The 18896-nt window shown below is 42.6% G+C and overlaps 1 protein-coding gene across 1 annotated transcript in view; it reads left to right on the forward strand.

Moving 5' to 3' along the window:
- The window catches only part of LOC307133444 (uncharacterized protein), a gene marked incomplete at both ends in the record, with an annotated part of 121068 nt that overhangs the window by 96634 nt on the left and 5538 nt on the right, over positions 1–18896 (forward strand). The window contains 25 exons of the mRNA XM_079828529.1: positions 981–1337; positions 1629–1747; positions 1821–1924; positions 1997–2174; positions 2265–2382; positions 2459–2541; positions 5573–5637; positions 5714–5901; positions 5973–6070; positions 6146–6303; positions 6390–6582; positions 6652–6799; positions 9275–9631; positions 9923–10041; positions 10115–10218; positions 10291–10468; positions 10559–10676; positions 10753–10835; positions 16428–16492; positions 16569–16756; positions 16828–16925; positions 17001–17158; positions 17245–17437; positions 17507–17654; positions 17735–17807. Of these exons, the coding sequence (XP_079684655.1) occupies positions 981–1337; positions 1629–1747; positions 1821–1924; positions 1997–2174; positions 2265–2382; positions 2459–2541; positions 5573–5637; positions 5714–5901; positions 5973–6070; positions 6146–6303; positions 6390–6582; positions 6652–6799; positions 9275–9631; positions 9923–10041; positions 10115–10218; positions 10291–10468; positions 10559–10676; positions 10753–10835; positions 16428–16492; positions 16569–16756; positions 16828–16925; positions 17001–17158; positions 17245–17437; positions 17507–17654; positions 17735–17807 (3691 nt within the window). The remainder of the gene's footprint in view (positions 1–980; positions 1338–1628; positions 1748–1820; positions 1925–1996; positions 2175–2264; positions 2383–2458; positions 2542–5572; positions 5638–5713; positions 5902–5972; positions 6071–6145; positions 6304–6389; positions 6583–6651; positions 6800–9274; positions 9632–9922; positions 10042–10114; positions 10219–10290; positions 10469–10558; positions 10677–10752; positions 10836–16427; positions 16493–16568; positions 16757–16827; positions 16926–17000; positions 17159–17244; positions 17438–17506; positions 17655–17734; positions 17808–18896) is intronic.

The raw sequence follows: 18896 nt of genomic DNA on the forward strand, positions 1-18896 counted from the left end.
TCATACCTGTACGTGAAACGTAGCGGGAGGGGCACTTCGTTGAAATGTTGTAGGTGGCGCTATCGAGCCATTTTGCCATGCCTAATTCTGAAACTCATATGTAGATGTCTTCAGGCCAGGACTCTTATCAAACATCTGAAGTTTGGGGCAGATCGGACATTGTATGCCCGACTTACAACAGCTTCCTGTGTCATGGCGAACCATCGAACTTTGTGAGGCCGCCACTGACACGACCTTCAGGGAAAACATCACCAAGGCCTTTCGATTAGACTGTGCAAATATGACGTTGATCTGATTAAATCTCTAGGAGAATCTCTGCAGAGAATCCAGTAGATGGCGATGACACTTTGCAAAGAAACACTACGTGCCTATAGACTAAACACGCAATATGCATGCGCATGATGTCACAGTTTTCACAAATTCATGTTTTTGTAGTTTACATGGAGACAATAATGGTCTCATTTTCAAAAACTTTGAAACCCTGTTTTTAAAAGTTTGCATTTTTAAGGCCCACAAAGCACTGTTGTTGTGTAAATGAACACAATGCATTTAAAGTTTCATTTGAAAATGGTGTCATGTAAATGTCCCCCTCGATTTGTCAGATAAGAGAGACATACAAATTGTGCAGAGCTGTGGGTCCCAGAGATGCATATAAACTCTACAGGTCCAGAGGAGAATCAAAGGCAATCAATTCAACTAAAAGGGGATGAGCCACCTTCATTCAAAGCTGTACAAAATGGCAAAGCCAAGCACTGGTGTGTGTTGTGGCATTTGTGTCCAAGTTTGCTAGGATGGGGCTTCTGAGAGGTGTGTTAGTGGTGGTTGTGATGGTTGTGTTTGATCTGCCTGATGCATGGGGAAGTTTGATGCACAGTCAAAGTCCAAGAAGCACGGGGCAAAAATCAGATCCAGATTTCAGAAGTCCTGCCTTTTCTGCTCCAGAGCTCTGGAATCCTTTGCAAGTGGCTTCTCCATTTCAGAGTCCTTTGGGTCCTGCCTCCAGAGGCCTTGCACAGGAGCCTTTTGGCCTTCAGGAGAAGCAGCTGTTGCAGGGTCCAGTGAAGCCTTTGGATTGGAGGTATCCCGTCGTTCCCGAGGTGCAGAGCGAGTTGGCGGTGGACTTCCAGTTGAGGCAACCCGTGACTCCCAGCAGCGTAGCGGTTCAATGCGGAGAGAACCGGGTTCTTGTAGAAGTCCAGCAGGACTTGTTTAGCAATGGTCAGTTGATCCAGCCAACTGGTCTGTCTTTAGGTGGATGTCCTGTTGCTGGTCAGGACTCTGAGTCTAGGGTGCTCCTCTTTGAGTATGAATTACAGGACTGCAACAGCGTGCAGATGGTAAGAACTCCTAAATCTTAATCGGTTGTTTGTTCAAATTGAGGATATCCAAAGTCCTCTTCAAGGACCGTCAGTTCACACTGCTGTTGTATGTTGTATTTGCAATGCCAGGGCAGCTGGCATATGCATTGGTATGAACGGGCCTTAAGAAATGTTTGTTTTAAGCTCTGCAGTTGTTTTCTCCTGCTTGAAGTGTTTGTCCACTGTATTGCACAATGCACTTTCTCTCATTCATAATAATGATTACACCTTCATGAGGAACTGTCTTGTTTTAACTACAATCTCTTACAGATGAATGAGGATGAGCTTGTCTACACCTTCTCTCTTACCTACACCCCTGAGGCTCTTGCAGGTACTCCGATTACCCGGGCCGATGGTGCAATTGTTGGCGTTCAATGCCACTATCAAAGGTAAGTGGCCTCTGTGACTTTCACTGCTTGTGCAACTGGGAGACCATTTAATGGGTACTTTCATGAACCACAGGCTACACAATGTAAGCAGTGATGCCTTGAGGCCAACATGGGTCCCTTATGCCTCAACCAAGGTTGGTGAAGAAGTCTTGATGTTCTCCCTGAAGCTCATGCTGGGTAAGTGCACTTTCTTTGGACCTTCGACCTTGCAAATGTGGCTCTTCCTAGGGTGTTCCTTCTCTTTTGTAGACGATTGGTCCTACCAGAGGCCTTCATACTCCTATTTCCTGGGTGGCGTTATTAACATCGAGGCATCTGTGAAGCAGTACAATCATGTGCCTCTGCGTGTGTTTGTGGACCGCTGTGTGGCCACTCAAGTGCCTGACGTGAACTCCCTTCCGAGATATTCCTTCATTGAGAATCATGGGTAAGGTCATGGCTCTTGATGCTATAGGACTGTTTTGTTTGCTCTTTTTAAACATTCATGAGTTGCTCTTTGTGGTGACTTTGTCGTCAGGTGCTTTGTGGATGCCAAGGCTACAGCTTCCAGCTCCCGCTTCATGCCTCGGTCCCAGGTTGACAAGATCCAGTTCCAGCTGGAGGCATTCATGTTCCAGGAGAGCACCAGTCCTTCTGTATGTACCACAAGAGTTAATTCGACTTCTCTTCCCATCTGCTTTGGTTTTCTGACTTGTCTGTCATCCCTTGTAGATCTACATAACATGTGTTCTGAAGGCAACTATTGCTTCTGCACCCAGTGACGCTCAGCGCAAATCCTGTTCCTTTGCCAATGGGTACGTTGCACTTATTCTTTTTTTTAAAAAGCTGACTTTGCTCATGTTGAAAGTGCTTTGTCTTGTTGCAGGTGGTTTGCTGCTGATGGAAATGACCAAGTTTGTGGTTGCTGTGACTCAACATGTGGTCCTGATGGTGGAATTGCTGCTTCTCCCTATGGAGGTCGGTAGCTCTTGCTTTAAGGTTGCTTTTGATGTTTTAAGTGCTCCTAACTTTGCTCTTTTTCTTCTCTCTAGGTGTTCAGTGGGAAGGCAAGGCCACACTTGGTCCTGTAATTGTTCAAGGGCAAAAGAAAGTTTCTCAATAAAACTGACATCAATCCTTGCTTGTATCTGACTTGTCACTTTGCTTTTGACCTGGAAAGAGTGCCTTATTCTGCAATTGTGGTGGAACTGACTGTACCTTCGCAAGTCCCATTTAGTCTGAAACCCTATGGCTGCATGCTATGTGACTTGCAGAGGTACAGAAGTTATTATTTTTCTCCGTCTGGAATTTAAACGCGGGGCTTGTTGTAACAGGTTAACTTTCCACACATGCCGGGATGATGAAACCTAATGTATTTACTAGTTGCCATATCAACATTATTTAGAGAAACTGCACCAATTAATAATTCTTTGGACGCTCTCACTGAACATTTAACATAACAGACGTACATTTCTTAAGTTTATTGAAAATAAGACCAAGTTGAGAGTTCTTTTAATGCTGCTCTAACCAGCAGAAGACACTAGACGGGTTTAAATCCCAGTTGCACAGGTGGGGCATGTTGTAACTGTTACAATGTGCCCCTATTAGAACTATGCTATTCTATTGAGGAAAGAATGACAGTCAATGTTCAGAAGAAATTAGTATATTTTATTTGAAAGTTAATTTGTATTTTGTCTTGTTGTTTTATTTGATTGTATCTGATAACATCAAGCTGTCATGTTAATGTGCCCCACCTATGGGGCAGGTTGTCATATTTCACTTTCTTTCGGGGTAAATCGAAAGCATACACCGTATTCATGATTAGCAATCAAGGTTTACTGAGTTTTACACGATTCTTTTGTAGTGTGGTTTTTGGTGAAGTTTATTCAAATAAATATGGTCACCTGTGTAGCTACATTCTTCTCTCACTGCTGTTTCCTGATGGTTTATAGAACAATTTCTCCGAGTCGCCCTCTGTCGTTTCACAGAATAGTACAACGGCGAGTGCGTCAAGTATAAACGCCTCGTCCGTTTGGGGATTGACAAAGTGTGTGCGTGTTGGTTGAAAACCTTTGCTAGGGGAAAGAATTGTGTTTTAGTGCATTTTGAATGTGAAATGATCTGCTGTGCCGAGCTGAAAGTTTGTTAGGAGAACTGTGTGAAGAGTTTTGAAAAAGTGTATTGAGAAATGGGTCCTAGCAATTGGATATAAAAAAAACACTGTAAATGGCAAGAGGCATCCTGCACAGGCAAAGCAACAAATTCATATTATTCAACATATCCTAGCTTTTTACAGAAAATATTCAGATGTAACCCCCTTTGTAATAATTAACATTTTCATAAGTAACTGATTACGGTTACATTTATTTTGTAATTAAAGTATATATGAGTAGACTGGTCCCCTCTGTCTAAGGAGTCGAAGGTCTGTCCACATAAACCTCTCTTGTCCACTTGTGGAACACTTCAAACTGGCGACAGGGATTGCCCCGAGGGGAAGTGCTTAGGGAGGTTTGTGAGTGTGTTGCTAAATTTGGAACTACAGACTACTCTTACTATTTCTGCCATATAAAGATATTGTAAAAGTAGTAATGCTAGTTAGCATTTCTGGATGTCTACAAGCAAAGCGGAATGCACCAAACATCTACCCAAAGTACTTTGGGCAAGCTCCAGTAGCAAACCTGAGCATGAACCTTTTTATTTGTCTTCAATATGACAAATCTGACTAATTGGAGTCAATATAGGCCTACATCACATGCGTATCATTTTGATGAGAATTTTCTGGTAGCATAAGCTCCCATTTGGGCAAGTCTGGAGAATCATGACTGTTCATGAAGAGGGAGGGATTATCGTTAATTAGCCAAAATCTGTAGAATACAAAAAGACCAAAGGGCATCATCTCAACAGTGTGACTAGCTGTTGAACAATGGCAGGAAGCTGGTGTGCTGTTCAATCGCTGGCACTTTGTGTGTGGTTTTGTGCTTTTTGTCATGCTGTTCCACAGTGGAGTAATCTGCCCCAGTTTCCTCTGAAGGTTCAACAGCTAGCTAGTCAACAGTTTCCTCTGAAGGTTCAACAACAAGCTAGTCAACAGTTTCCTCAGAAGGTTCAACAACATGCTAGTCAACAGTTTCCTCAGACGGTTCAACAACAAGCTAGTCAACAGTTTCCTCTGAAGGTTCAACAACAAGCTAGTCAACAGTTTCCTCTGAAGGTTCAACAACAAGCTAGTCAACAGTTTCCTCTGAAGGTTCAACAACAAGCTAGTCAACAGTTTCCTCAGAAGGTTCAACAACATGCTAGTCAACAGTTTCCTCAGAAGGTTCAACAACATGCTAGTCAACAGTTTCCTCAGAAGGTTCAACAACATGCTAGTCAACAGTTTCCTCAGAAGGTTCAACAACAAGCTAGTCAACAGTTTCCTCTGATGGTTCAACAACAAGCTAGTCAACAGTATCCTCAGCAGGTTCAACAACAAGCTAGTCAACAGTATCCTCAGCAGGTTCAACAACAAGCTAGTCAACAGTATCCTCAGCAGGTTCAACAACAAGCTAGTCAACAGTATCCTCAGCAGGTTCAACAACAAGCTAGTCAACAGTTTCCTCAGCAGGTTCAACAACAAGCTAGTCAACAGTTTCCTCAGCAGGTTCAACAACAAGCTAGTCAACAGTTTCCTCAGCAGGTTCAACAACAAGCTAGTCAACAGTTTCCTCAGCAGGTTCAACAACAAGCTAGTCAACAGTTTCCTCAGCAGGTTCAGTCTAAGCAGCCAGTGGCGCAGGCAGAGCCCCTTGACAAATGTGCTGTAGCTGATTATGAGCAGATCCAATGTGGCCCACCTGGTATCAGTGGTGCTGAGTGTGACGCTATCAACTGCTGCTTTAACGGACAGCAGTGTTTCTATGGGAAGGCAGGTAAGAGTGAGTCAATGCAAAGGTGTTCATGTTAAACCACTCCTCAGTAATAACCTGCTCTTGTACCTTGTTCCAGTGACTGTCCAGTGTATAAGAGATGGTCAGTTTGTGGTAGTGGTGGCAAGAGATGTTACACTACCTCGCTTGAGCCTGGATTCAGTCCGTCTCCTGGGTGGAAACGACCCACCTTGCAGTCCTGTGGGATCCACACCTTCCTTTGCTATATACCAGTTCCCTGTCACTGCATGTGGCACAAGCATGATGGTGAGTAGCTGCTTGTGGTTCTGTTCTGCATGGCTTAGAATGGCCTGGATGCCAACAGTTACTATTTGCAGGAGGACGGTGGATATGTGGTGTATGAAAACCGAATGACCTCCTCGTATGAAGTGGGTGTCGGACCACTTGGTTCCATCACAAGGGACAGCCATTTTGAGTAGGCATTTTATTTTATTTAGAAAAAAAATATGAATCCTTGACAAAGGCTACAAGCTCACTATTTGTTGTCTAGGCTTCTCTTCCAGTGTAGGTACTCTGCTACTTCTGTGGAAGCTCTGGTTGTGGAGGTCAACACTGTTCCTGCACCTCCACCAGTAGCGGCTTCTGGACCCCTCAGGGTGGAGCTTAGACTGGCAAATGGTCAATGTGTCACCAAAGGCTGTGCAGAAGGTAAGTGTCTGTCCAAGTATGCATAAGTATTTTCTAAAACTCCAGGTTGCAGCAGTTTCTGGTTAAACGCTGGTTTTCTTCCTCAGGGGATGAGGCATACACGTCCTACTACGGTGATGCTGATTATCCCGTCACAAAAGTCCTGCGGGAGCCTGTGTATGTTGAGGTGCGCATTTTGGAGAGGACCGACCCCAACATTGTCCTAATGCTGGGACGTTGCTGGGCGACATCAACCCCCAGTCCACTCAGTCTACCCCAGTGGGACCTTCTGGTCGATGGGTGAGTAAGGCCAGTCTTTATCCATCTAGTGTGCTGTAAGGCACTTCTGACTGCCTCTTTACCTTTCAGATGCCCTTACCAGGATGACCGTTACCTGACCTCATTGGTTCCGGTGGCTGGATCTTCTGGTCTTCAGTTCCCAACCCACTACAAGCGCTTTGTTGTGAAGATGTTCACATTTGTGGATCCAGCATCACTGGCTCCTCTACAGGAAACCGTATGCTCTGCAGCCTTACCTGAATCCTTAATATTAGGTGTTTTTCTTTCTGTGGCTTATCCCTTTCCCCCCTCTGTTAGATCTTCATCCACTGTAGTACAGCAGTGTGCCATCCCTCTTCTGGCTCCTGTGAGCAAAGCTGCACTAGGAAAAGTGAGTGCTTGTTGTAAACTGACTTCAGGAACCATGAGAATTTGGTTTTTAAATGCCTCACGATTCTACCATTTCTTTTCCAGGAAGAGATGCTAACGTCAAGACCATCTCTAGTGGGCAAACTGTGGTGTCTAGTGGAGAAGTTAACCTGGTCATGTGACTTTAGTAGTTTTAATAAACTTCTTAACTCAACTGTCTCTTTGGTATTGATCTTTCATGACTGTTCTCAGTTTGATTTATTGGGCTACACTACTAAACCAGAGTTCCCTTTTTTGCTTCAAGGTTATGCTTGACTTGAACTAAACAAGCCAAGTTCCAGTTGCTAACCTGGGTCCCTGTTCTTAATGGAATCTGTTTTGGTCTCTACTTGTGGCTTTATGGCTGGACTAACATAACTGCTTGTACTGATATTCAAGCATGCCAAGTCCCTCTGTTTTTTGCTAATGCTATTTGAAAGCCCCCCGAAGTCATGCAAGTACAGCATTGCATCTGCAATGAAATCAGTATCAACCTGCATTGTCCTTTTTAATCCCAAATTGTGACCAGCCTTTTTTCTTTAGGCTAGCCCCAATGTTTATTGAAAAGTAGACTGGTGCTTTAATAAAAGCTGGTTTAGTCCCTTAACTGGTGTATCACACCTGAGTTGCTGTCTGAGGGCCTGTTTACACCTGGTACTAAAGCGTTTATCAGTCCAATCACAAGTGGACTATGCTAAATACAGGTGTAAATGCGGTCTAAAATGTTTTAAACTTTTTTGACTTTTAACCTTCACTCATGAAAGGGGTCTTTATAAACCGTTTCCAGAGTGTGACATTAACTGGTCTAAACCATGTCGCTTCTGTAGATTTGGACAATAAGCTACTTTGTTTAACTGTCTGTGCTTGTTGTTGCACCATTAAAAACAGAACGTGGAAGGCAATTTGACTAGTATCCATGCTGTCAAGGAAATGCATCCCATTTGAATTCTATTTAACTGGTTTGAAGAGCTAACTGTTGGTGTATTAGGTTTGTGAAATACACATTTCAAAATGGGGTCTACTATTATATTTGTCCATTTTAGTGTCCCATCATTAACTTAAGTCTTAGTCCTGTTAACTCTTCTTGCTCTTTGTGTCACACATTTTTCCTAGAGACATTTTGGCGGAAAATTTGAGAAAACGTAGGTCTGTGGCCAGTTGCATAAACTGCTGATGTTAAAGAATAAGAAGCTGAGGGCAAGTGGACAAAAATTAATGACTGTGTTTCAATTCACTTTTTCATGCCCTTCCCTCACTATCTTCCCTCTGTGTCGTTGATTTTGTACCAGGAGATTTTTTGTAGGTATTGGGCTGTGTACCGAATTTCATACCTGTACGTGAAACGTAGCGGGAGGGGCACTTCGTTGAAATGTTGTAGGTGGCGCTATCGAGCCATTTTGCCATGCCTAATTCTGAAACTCATATGTAGATGTCTTCAGGCCAGGACTCTTATCAAACATCTGAAGTTTGGGGCAGATCGGACATTGTATGCCCGACTTACAACAGCTTCCTGTGTCATGGCGAACCATCGAACTTTGTGAGGCCGCCACTGACACGACCTTCAGGGAAAACATCACCAAGGCCTTTCGATTAGACTGTGCAAATATGACGTTGATCTGATTAAATCTCTAGGAGAATCTCTGCAGAGAATCCAGTAGATGGCGATGACACTTTGCAAAGAAACACTACGTGCCTATAGACTAAACACGCAATATGCATGCGCATGATGTCACAGTTTTCACAAATTCATGTTTTTGTAGTTTACATGGAGACAATAATGGTCTCATTTTCAAAAACTTTGAAACCCTGTTTTTAAAAGTTTGCATTTTTAAGGCCCACAAAGCACTGTTGTTGTGTAAATGAACACAATGCATTTAAAGTTTCATTTGAAAATGGTGTCATGTAAATGTCCCCCTCGATTTGTCAGATAAGAGAGACATACAAATTGTGCAGAGCTGTGGGTCCCAGAGATGCATATAAACTCTACAGGTCCAGAGGAGAATCAAAGGCAATCAATTCAACTAAAAGGGGATGAGCCACCTTCATTCAAAGCTGTACAAAATGGCAAAGCCAAGCACTGGTGTGTGTTGTGGCATTTGTGTCCAAGTTTGCTAGGATGGGGCTTCTGAGAGGTGTGTTAGTGGTGGTTGTGATGGTTGTGTTTGATCTGCCTGATGCATGGGGAAGTTTGATGCACAGTCAAAGTCCAAGAAGCACGGGGCAAAAATCAGATCCAGATTTCAGAAGTCCTGCCTTTTCTGCTCCAGAGCTCTGGAATCCTTTGCAAGTGGCTTCTCCATTTCAGAGTCCTTTGGGTCCTGCCTCCAGAGGCCTTGCACAGGAGCCTTTTGGCCTTCAGGAGAAGCAGCTGTTGCAGGGTCCAGTGAAGCCTTTGGATTGGAGGTATCCCGTCGTTCCCGAGGTGCAGAGCGAGTTGGCGGTGGACTTCCAGTTGAGGCAACCCGTGACTCCCAGCAGCGTAGCGGTTCAATGCGGAGAGAACCGGGTTCTTGTAGAAGTCCAGCAGGACTTGTTTAGCAATGGTCAGTTGATCCAGCCAACTGGTCTGTCTTTAGGTGGATGTCCTGTTGCTGGTCAGGACTCTGAGTCTAGGGTGCTCCTCTTTGAGTATGAATTACAGGACTGCAACAGCGTGCAGATGGTAAGAACTCCTAAATCTTAATCGGTTGTTTGTTCAAATTGAGGATATCCAAAGTCCTCTTCAAGGACCGTCAGTTCACACTGCTGTTGTATGTTGTATTTGCAATGCCAGGGCAGCTGGCATATGCATTGGTATGAACGGGCCTTAAGAAATGTTTGTTTTAAGCTCTGCAGTTGTTTTCTCCTGCTTGAAGTGTTTGTCCACTGTATTGCACAATGCACTTTCTCTCATTCATAATAATGATTACACCTTCATGAGGAACTGTCTTGTTTTAACTACAATCTCTTACAGATGAATGAGGATGAGCTTGTCTACACCTTCTCTCTTACCTACACCCCTGAGGCTCTTGCAGGTACTCCGATTACCCGGGCCGATGGTGCAATTGTTGGCGTTCAATGCCACTATCAAAGGTAAGTGGCCTCTGTGACTTTCACTGCTTGTGCAACTGGGAGACCATTTAATGGGTACTTTCATGAACCACAGGCTACACAATGTAAGCAGTGATGCCTTGAGGCCAACATGGGTCCCTTATGCCTCAACCAAGGTTGGTGAAGAAGTCTTGATGTTCTCCCTGAAGCTCATGCTGGGTAAGTGCACTTTCTTTGGACCTTCGACCTTGCAAATGTGGCTCTTCCTAGGGTGTTCCTTCTCTTTTGTAGACGATTGGTCCTACCAGAGGCCTTCATACTCCTATTTCCTGGGTGGCGTTATTAACATCGAGGCATCTGTGAAGCAGTACAATCATGTGCCTCTGCGTGTGTTTGTGGACCGCTGTGTGGCCACTCAAGTGCCTGACGTGAACTCCCTTCCGAGATATTCCTTCATTGAGAATCATGGGTAAGGTCATGGCTCTTGATGCTATAGGACTGTTTTGTTTGCTCTTTTTAAACATTCATGAGTTGCTCTTTGTGGTGACTTTGTCGTCAGGTGCTTTGTGGATGCCAAGGCTACAGCTTCCAGCTCCCGCTTCATGCCTCGGTCCCAGGTTGACAAGATCCAGTTCCAGCTGGAGGCATTCATGTTCCAGGAGAGCACCAGTCCTTCTGTATGTACCACAAGAGTTAATTCGACTTCTCTTCCCATCTGCTTTGGTTTTCTGACTTGTCTGTCATCCCTTGTAGATCTACATAACATGTGTTCTGAAGGCAACTATTGCTTCTGCACCCAGTGACGCTCAGCGCAAATCCTGTTCCTTTGCCAATGGGTACGTTGCACTTATTCTTTTTTTTAAAAAGCTGACTTTGCTCATGTTGAAAGTGCTTTGTCTTGTTGCAGGTGGTTTGCTGCTGATGGAAATGACCAAGTTTGTGGTTGCTGTGACTCAACATGTGGTCCTGATGGTGGAATTGCTGCTTCTCCCTATGGAGGTCGGTAGCTCTTGCTTTAAGGTTGCTTTTGATGTTTTAAGTGCTCCTAACTTTGCTCTTTTTCTTCTCTCTAGGTGTTCAGTGGGAAGGCAAGGCCACACTTGGTCCTGTAATTGTTCAAGGGCAAAAGAAAGTTTCTCAATAAAACTGACATCAATCCTTGCTTGTATCTGACTTGTCACTTTGCTTTTGACCTGGAAAGAGTGCCTTATTCTGCAAATGTGGTGGAACTGACTGTACCTTCGCAAGTCCCATTTAGTCTGAAACCCTATGGCTGCATGCTATGTGACTTGCAGAGGTACAGAAGTTATTATTTTTCTCCGTCTGGAATTTAAACGCGGGGCTTGTTGTAACAGGTTAACTTTCCACACATGCCGGGATGATGAAACCTAATGTATTTACTAGTTGCCATATCAACATTATTTAGAGAAACTGCACCAATTAATAATTCTTTGGACGCTCTCACTGAACATTTAACATAACAGACGTACATTTCTTAAGTTTATTGAAAATAAGACCAAGTTGAGAGTTCTTTTAATGCTGCTCTAACCAGCAGAAGACACTAGACGGGTTTAAATCCCAGTTGCACAGGTGGGGCATGTTGTAACTGTTACAATGTGCCCCTATTAGAACTATGCTATTCTATTGAGGAAAGAATGACAGTCAATGTTCAGAAGAAATTAGTATATTTTATTTGAAAGTTAATTTGTATTTTGTCTTGTTTTATTTGATTGTATCTGATAACATCAAGCTGTCATGTTAATGTGCCCCACCTATGGGGCAGGTTGTCATATTTCACTTTCTTTCGGGGTAAATCGAAAGCATACACCGTATTCATGATTAGCAATCAAGGTTTACTGAGTTTTACACGATTCTTTTGTAGTGTGGTTTTTGGTGAAGTTTATTCAAATAAATATGGTCACCTGTGTAGCTACATTCTTCTCTCACTGCTGTTTCCTGATGGTTTATAGAACAATTTCTCCGAGTCGCCCTCTGTCGTTTCACAGAATAGTACAACGGCGAGTGCGTCAAGTATAAACGCCTCGTCCGTTTGGGGATTGACAAAGTGTGTGCGTGTTGGTTGAAAACCTTTGCTAGGGGAAAGAATTGTGTTTTAGTGCATTTTGAATGTGAAATGATCTGCTGTGCCGAGCTGAAAGTTTGTTAGGAGAACTGTGTGAAGAGTTTTGAAAAAGTGTATTGAGAAATGGGTCCTAGCAATTGGATATAAAAAAAACACTGTAAATGGCAAGAGGCATCCTGCACAGGCAAAGCAACAAATTCATATTATTCAACATATCCTAGCTTTTTACAGAAAATATTCAGATGTAACCCCCTTTGTAATAATTAACATTTTCATAAGTAACTGATTACGGTTACATTTATTTTGTAATTAAAGTATATATGAGTAGACTGGTCCCCTCTGTCTAAGGAGTCGAAGGTCTGTCCACATAAACCTCTCTTGTCCACTTGTGGAACACTTCAAACTGGCGACAGGGATTGCCCCGAGGGGAAGTGCTTAGGGAGGTTTGTGAGTGTGTTGCTAAATTTGGAACTACAGACTACTCTTACTATTTCTGCCATATAAAGATATTGTAAAAGTAGTAATGCTAGTTAGCATTTCTGGATGTCTACAAGCAAAGCGGAATGCACCAAACATCTACCCAAAGTACTTTGGGCAAGCTCCAGTAGCAAACCTGAGCATGAACCTTTTTATTTGTCTTCAATATGACAAATCTGACTAATTGGAGTCAATATAGGCCTACATCACATGCGTATCATTTTGATGAGAATTTTCTGGTAGCATAAGCTCCCATTTGGGCAAGTCTGGAGAATCATGACTGTTCATGAAGAGGGAGGGATTATCGTTAATTAGCCAAAATCTGTAGAATACAAAAAAGACCAAAGGGCATCATCTCAACAGTGTGTGAGTCCTATTTTATTTAATATTATGATTAATGATATTTTTGAAGGAATTAATCAGGATATTAATAAAGCATTATACGCAGATGATGGAATATTGTGGAAGAGAGGAAGAAATATTACCTTTATTGTCCAAAAAATTCAAAAAGCAGTAGGGATTGTTGAGAGATGGTCATTAGAATGGGGTTTTAAATTTTCCATAACTAAATCTTGTTGTCAGTTTTTTACTCGGAAAAAGATAGGACCAGATGTTCAGTTGTATATGTATAAACAGCCATTGGAAAGAGTGGTGAAATTTAAATATTTAGGTTTATGGATGGATTGTAAACTGACTTGGAAAACACATATAGAATTTATAGAAAAGAAGTGTAATAGGGTACTTAACCTAATGAGATGTTTAGTAGGACAGGATTGGGGTGCAGATAAAATATCAATGATGGGAATATACTATTCTCTTCTTCGCTCCATAGTAGATTATGGATGCATTGTGTATGGGTCTGCATCTGCATCGTTGCTAAAGAAATTGGATGTTATTCAACATAGAGCATTAAGATGCATTCTAGGAGTTACTAGAACAACACCAGTAGCAGCAATGCAGGTGGAGCTATCAGAAATGCCTTTATATTTGCGTCGTCAAAAACTATCTATGGCATACTGGATAAGTTTAAAGGGCCATAATAATAGTCATTTAGCTAAGGAAGTATTGGAGGAAAGTTGGGAGAATAGACATGGTACAGGATTTGCATGGAAGGTCCAGGAATGGGCAAAAGAAATGGGAATAGATTCAAAAATTTTTGGACCAACTATAACAACATCTCCAATACCACCTTGGTTTTTAAGTGAACCACAAATTGATTTGACAATACATGAAAGAATTCAGAAAGGAGAAGTTGGAGGTGAAGTCAAGTATAAAACACTAGAATACATTAATACTGTTCATTCGTCATTTATTCAGGTGTACACTGATGGTTCAAAAAACCCTGAGACAGGACGAACGGGTGCAGCATTTTATGTACCAGAATTTAAAAGTGGGAACAAAGCAAGGCTAACTGATGCAACATCAGTGTATACAGCAGAATTAGTTGCCATTCAGATGGCACTCGAGTGGTTTGAGGAAGAAAGGCCAATCTCTAAAAGGAACGTTTTAATTTGTTCAGATTCATTGGCATCAATTTTAAGCTTGCAAACCTTTCAATCATGTAGGAAAGACATAATGACAGAAATTCTGATTATTTTATTTAGATTAAGTAAAATGGGAATTTTAGTGCAGTTTTTATGGGTACCAGCACATGTTGGGATACAAGGAAATGAAACGGCAGATAAAATGGCCAAGGAAGCACTCAAAGTGGATAGTATTAACAAAGCAGTCACTTTAAGCAGGGCAGAAGGGAAGTCATTGATTCAACAAGCCTGTGGGAGTAAATGGCAGAAATATTGGGACTCATGTAAGAAAGGAAGACATTTTTATAGAATACAAAATAATATAAAACAAAGTCAAATTAGTCATAATATAAAGAGAAAGGAATTTATTATTTTTACAAGATTAAGAATGGGTCACACCAATCTTAATGCAACATTACATATCATGGGCAAACACAACTCGGGCTTTTGTAATGTATGTCAGGAAATGGAAACTGTAGAACATGTTTTGATTAGATGTAAAAAATTTGAACAAGAAAGAATTGAGCTTAAAAGAGATATGCAAGCTTTGGGTATTACAGATTTTACCATATATAATATTTTGAAGACAGGAATAGAGTCTGGTAGGAAAATTATAGCATTAATGACATTCTTGAGGAATAGTGGCCTGAAATATAGAATATAGGAAATATAAGAAGTGTATCATCTTCGTTCATACTCCAGCACAGTAGGTGGCGGTATGCACCTTTTCAGTTGGTTTGCGACCCGCCAATAAATCCACAAGAAGAAGAAGAAGAAGAAGATCTCAACAGTGTGACTAGCTGTTGAACAATGGCAGGAAGCTGGTGTGCTGTTCAATCGCTGGCACTTTGTGTGTGGTTTTGTGCTTTTTGTCATGCTGTTCCACAGTGGAGTAATCTGCCCCAGTTTCCTCTGAAGGTTCAACAGCTAGCTAGTCAACAGTTTCCTCTGAAGGTTCAACAACAAGCTAGTCAACAGTTTCCTCAGAAGGTTCAACAACATGCTAGTCAACAGTTTCCTCAGAAGGTTCAACAACAAGCTAGTCAACAGTTTCCTCTGAAGGTTCAACAACAAGCTAGTCAACAGTTTCCTCTGAAGGTTCAACAACAAGCTAGTCAACAGTTTCCTCTGAAGGTTCAACAACAAGCTAGTCAACAGTTTCCTCAGAAGGTTCAACAACATGCTAGTCAACAGTTTCCTCAGAAGGTTCAACAACATGCTAGTCAACAGTTTCCTCAGAAGGTTCAACAACATGCTAGTCAACAGTTTCCTCAGAAGGTTCAACAACAAGCTAGTCAACAGTTTCCTCTGAAGGTTCAACAACAAGCTAGTCAACAGTTTCCTCAGAAGGTTCAACAACATGCTAGTCAACCCTTTCCTCAGAAGGTTCAACAACAAGCTAGTCAACAGTTTCCTCTGAAGGTTCAACAACAAGCTAGTCAACAGTTTCCTCTGAAGGTTCAACAACAAGCTAGTCAACAGTTTCCTCTGAAGGTTCAACAACAAGCTAGTCAACAGTTTCCTCAGAAGGTTCAACAACATGCTAGTCAACAGTTTCCTCAGAAGGTTCAACAACAAGCTAGTCAACAGTTTCCTCTGAAGGTTCAACAACAAGCTAGTCAACAGTTCCCTCTGAAGGTTCAACAACAAGCTAGTCAACAGTTTCCTCTGAAGGTTCAACAACAAGCTAGTCAACAGTTTCCTCAGAAGGTTCAACAACATGCTAGTCAACAGTTTCCTCAGAAGGTTCAACAACATGCTAGTCAACAGTTTCCTCAGAAGGTTCAACAACATGCTAGTCAACAGTTTCCTCAGAAGGTTCAACAACATGCTAGTCAACAGTTTCCTCAGAAGGTTCAACAACAAGCTAGTCAACAGTTTCCTCTGATGGTTCAACAACAAGCTAGTCAACAGTATCCTCAGCAGGTTCAACAACAAGCTAGTCAACAGTATCCTCAGCAGGTTCAACAACAAGCTAGTCAACAGTATCCTCAGCAGGTTCAACAACAAGCTAGTCAACAGTATCCTCAGCAGGTTCAACAACAAGCTAGTCAACAGTTTCCTCAGCAGGTTCAACAACAAGCTAGTCAACAGTTTCCTCAGCAGGTTCAACAACAAGCTAGTCAACAGTTTCCTCAGCAGGTTCAACAACAAGCTAGTCAACAGTTTCCTCAGCAGGTTCAACAACAAGCTAGTCAACAGTTTCCTCAGCAGGTTCAACAACAAGCTAGTCAACAGTTTCCTCAGCAGGTTCAGTCTAAGCAGCCAGTGGCGCAGGCAGAGCCCCTTGACAAATGTGCTGTAGCTGATTATGAGCAGATCCAATGTGGCCCACCTGGTATCAGTGGTGCTGAGTGTGACGCTATCAACTGCTGCTTTAACGGACAGCAGTGTTTCTATGGGAAGGCAGGTAAGAGTGAGTCAATGCAAAGGTGTTCATGTTAAACCACTCCTCAGTAATAACCTGCTCTTGTACCTTGTTCCAGTGACTGTCCAGTGTATAAGAGATGGTCAGTTTGTGGTAGTGGTGGCAAGAGGTGTTACACTACCTCGCTTGAGCCTGGATTCAGTCCGTCTCCTGGGTGGAAACGACCCACCTTGCAGTCCTGTGGGATCCACACCTTCCTTTGCTATATACCAGTTCCCTGTCACTGCATGTGGCACAAGCATGATGGTGAGTAGCTGCTTGTGGTTCTGTTCTGCATGGCTTAGAATGGCCTGGATGCCAACAGTTACTATTTGCAGGAGGACGGTGGATATGTGGTGTATGAAAACCGAATGACCTCCTCGTATGAAGTGGGTGTCGGACCACTTGGTTCCATCACAAGGGACAGCCATTTTGAGTAGGCATTTTATTTTATTTAGAAAAAAAATATGAATCCTTGACAAAGGCTACAAGCTCACTATTTGTTGTCTAGGCTTCTCTTCCAGTGTAGGTACTCTGCTACTTCTGTGGAAGCTCTGGTTGTGGAGGTCAACACTGTTCCTGCACCTCCACCAGTAGCGGCTTCTGGACCCCTCAGGGTGGAGCTTAGACTGGCAAATGGTCAATGTGTCACCAAAGGCTGTGCAGAAGGTAAGTGTCTGTCCAAGTATGCATAAGTATTTTCTAAAACTCCAGGTTGCAGCAGTTTCTGGTTAAACGCTGGTTTTCTTCCTCAGGGGATGAGGCATACACGTCCTACTACGGTGATGCTGATTATCCCGTCACAAAAGTCCTGCGGGAGCCTGTGTATGTTGAGGTGCGCATTTTGGAGAGGACCGACCCCAACATTGTCCTAATGCTGGGACGTTGCTGGGCGACATCAACCCCCAGTCCACTCAGTCTACCCCAGTGGGACCTTCTGGTCGATGGGTGAGTAAGGCCAGTCTTTATCCATCTAGTGTGCTGTAAGGCACTTCTGACTGCCTCTTTACCTTTCAGATGCCCTTACCAGGATGACCGTTACCTGACCTCATTGGTTCCGGTGGCTGGATCTTCTGGTCTTCAGTTCCCAACCCACTACAAGCGCTTTGTTGTGAAGATGTTCACATTTGTGGATCCAGCATCACTGGCTCCTCTACAGGAAACCGTATGCTCTGCAGCCTTACCTGAATCCTTAATATTAGGTGTTTTTCTTTCTGTGGCTTATCCCTTTCCCCCCTCTGTTAGATCTTCATCCACTGTAGTACAGCAGTGTGCCATCCCTCTTCTGGCTCCTGTGAGCAAAGCTGCACTAGGAAAAGTGAGTGCTTGTTGTAAACTGACTTCAGGAACCATGAGAATTTGGTTTTTAAATGCCTCACGATTCTACCATTTCTTTTCCAGGAAGAGATGCTAACGTCAAGACCATCTCTAGTGGGCAAACTGTGGTGTCTAGTGGAGAAGTTAACCTGGTCATGTGACTTTAGTAGTTTTAATAAACTTCTTAACTCAACTGTCTCTTTGGTATTGATCTTTCATGACTGTTCTCAGTTTGATTTATTGGGCTACACTACTAAACCAGAGTTCCCTTTATGCTTCAAGGTTATGCTTGTCTTGAACTAAACAAGCCAAGTTTCTGCCCAAACCTGATTTATTTGCTGAGTCCTAGTTGCTAACCTTGGGTCCTGTTCTCAATGGTATCAAATTAGGGGCTGTTTAATCTGTTTTGGTCTCAACTTGTAGCTTTATAGCTGGATTAACATAACTGCTTGTATTGATATTCACACATGCCAAGTCCCTGTTTTTGGTAATGCTATTTGAAAGCCCCCCCCCCCCCCCCCCCCCCAAGTTATGCAAGTACAGCATTGCATCTGCAATTAAATCTATCAACCTGCATTTGTCCGTTTATCCTGAATTGTGCCCAGTCTTTTTTATTTAGGCTAGCCCCAATGTTTACTGAGAAGCAGACTGGTGCTTTTACTAAAAGCTGGTTTAGTCCCTTAACTGGTGTATCCCACCTGGGTTGCTGTCTGAGGGCCTGTTTACACCTGGTACTAAAGCTTTTATCAGTCCAATCACAAGTGTACTATGTTAAATACAGGTATAAATGGGGTCTGAAATGTATTAACTTGTCCTATTTTAACCTTCATTCATGAAAGGGGTCTTTATAAACCATTTCCAGCATGTGACATTTAACCAGTCTAAACCCTGTTGCTTCTGTAGATTTGGACAATAAGCTACTTTGTGTAACTGTCTGTGCTTGTTGTTGCACCATTAAAATCAGACCGTGGAAGGCAATTTGACTAGTATCCGTGTTGTCAAGGAAATGCATCCCATTTTAATTATATTTAACTGGTTTGAAGAGCTAAATGTTGGTGTATTAGGTTTGTGAAATAAACATTTCAAAAAG

Source organism: Gobio gobio (genome assembly GCF_949357685.1).
Source record: "Gobio gobio genome assembly, chromosome: 11".
In the NCBI taxonomy this organism is placed as follows: domain Eukaryota; kingdom Metazoa; phylum Chordata; class Actinopteri; order Cypriniformes; family Gobionidae; genus Gobio; species Gobio gobio.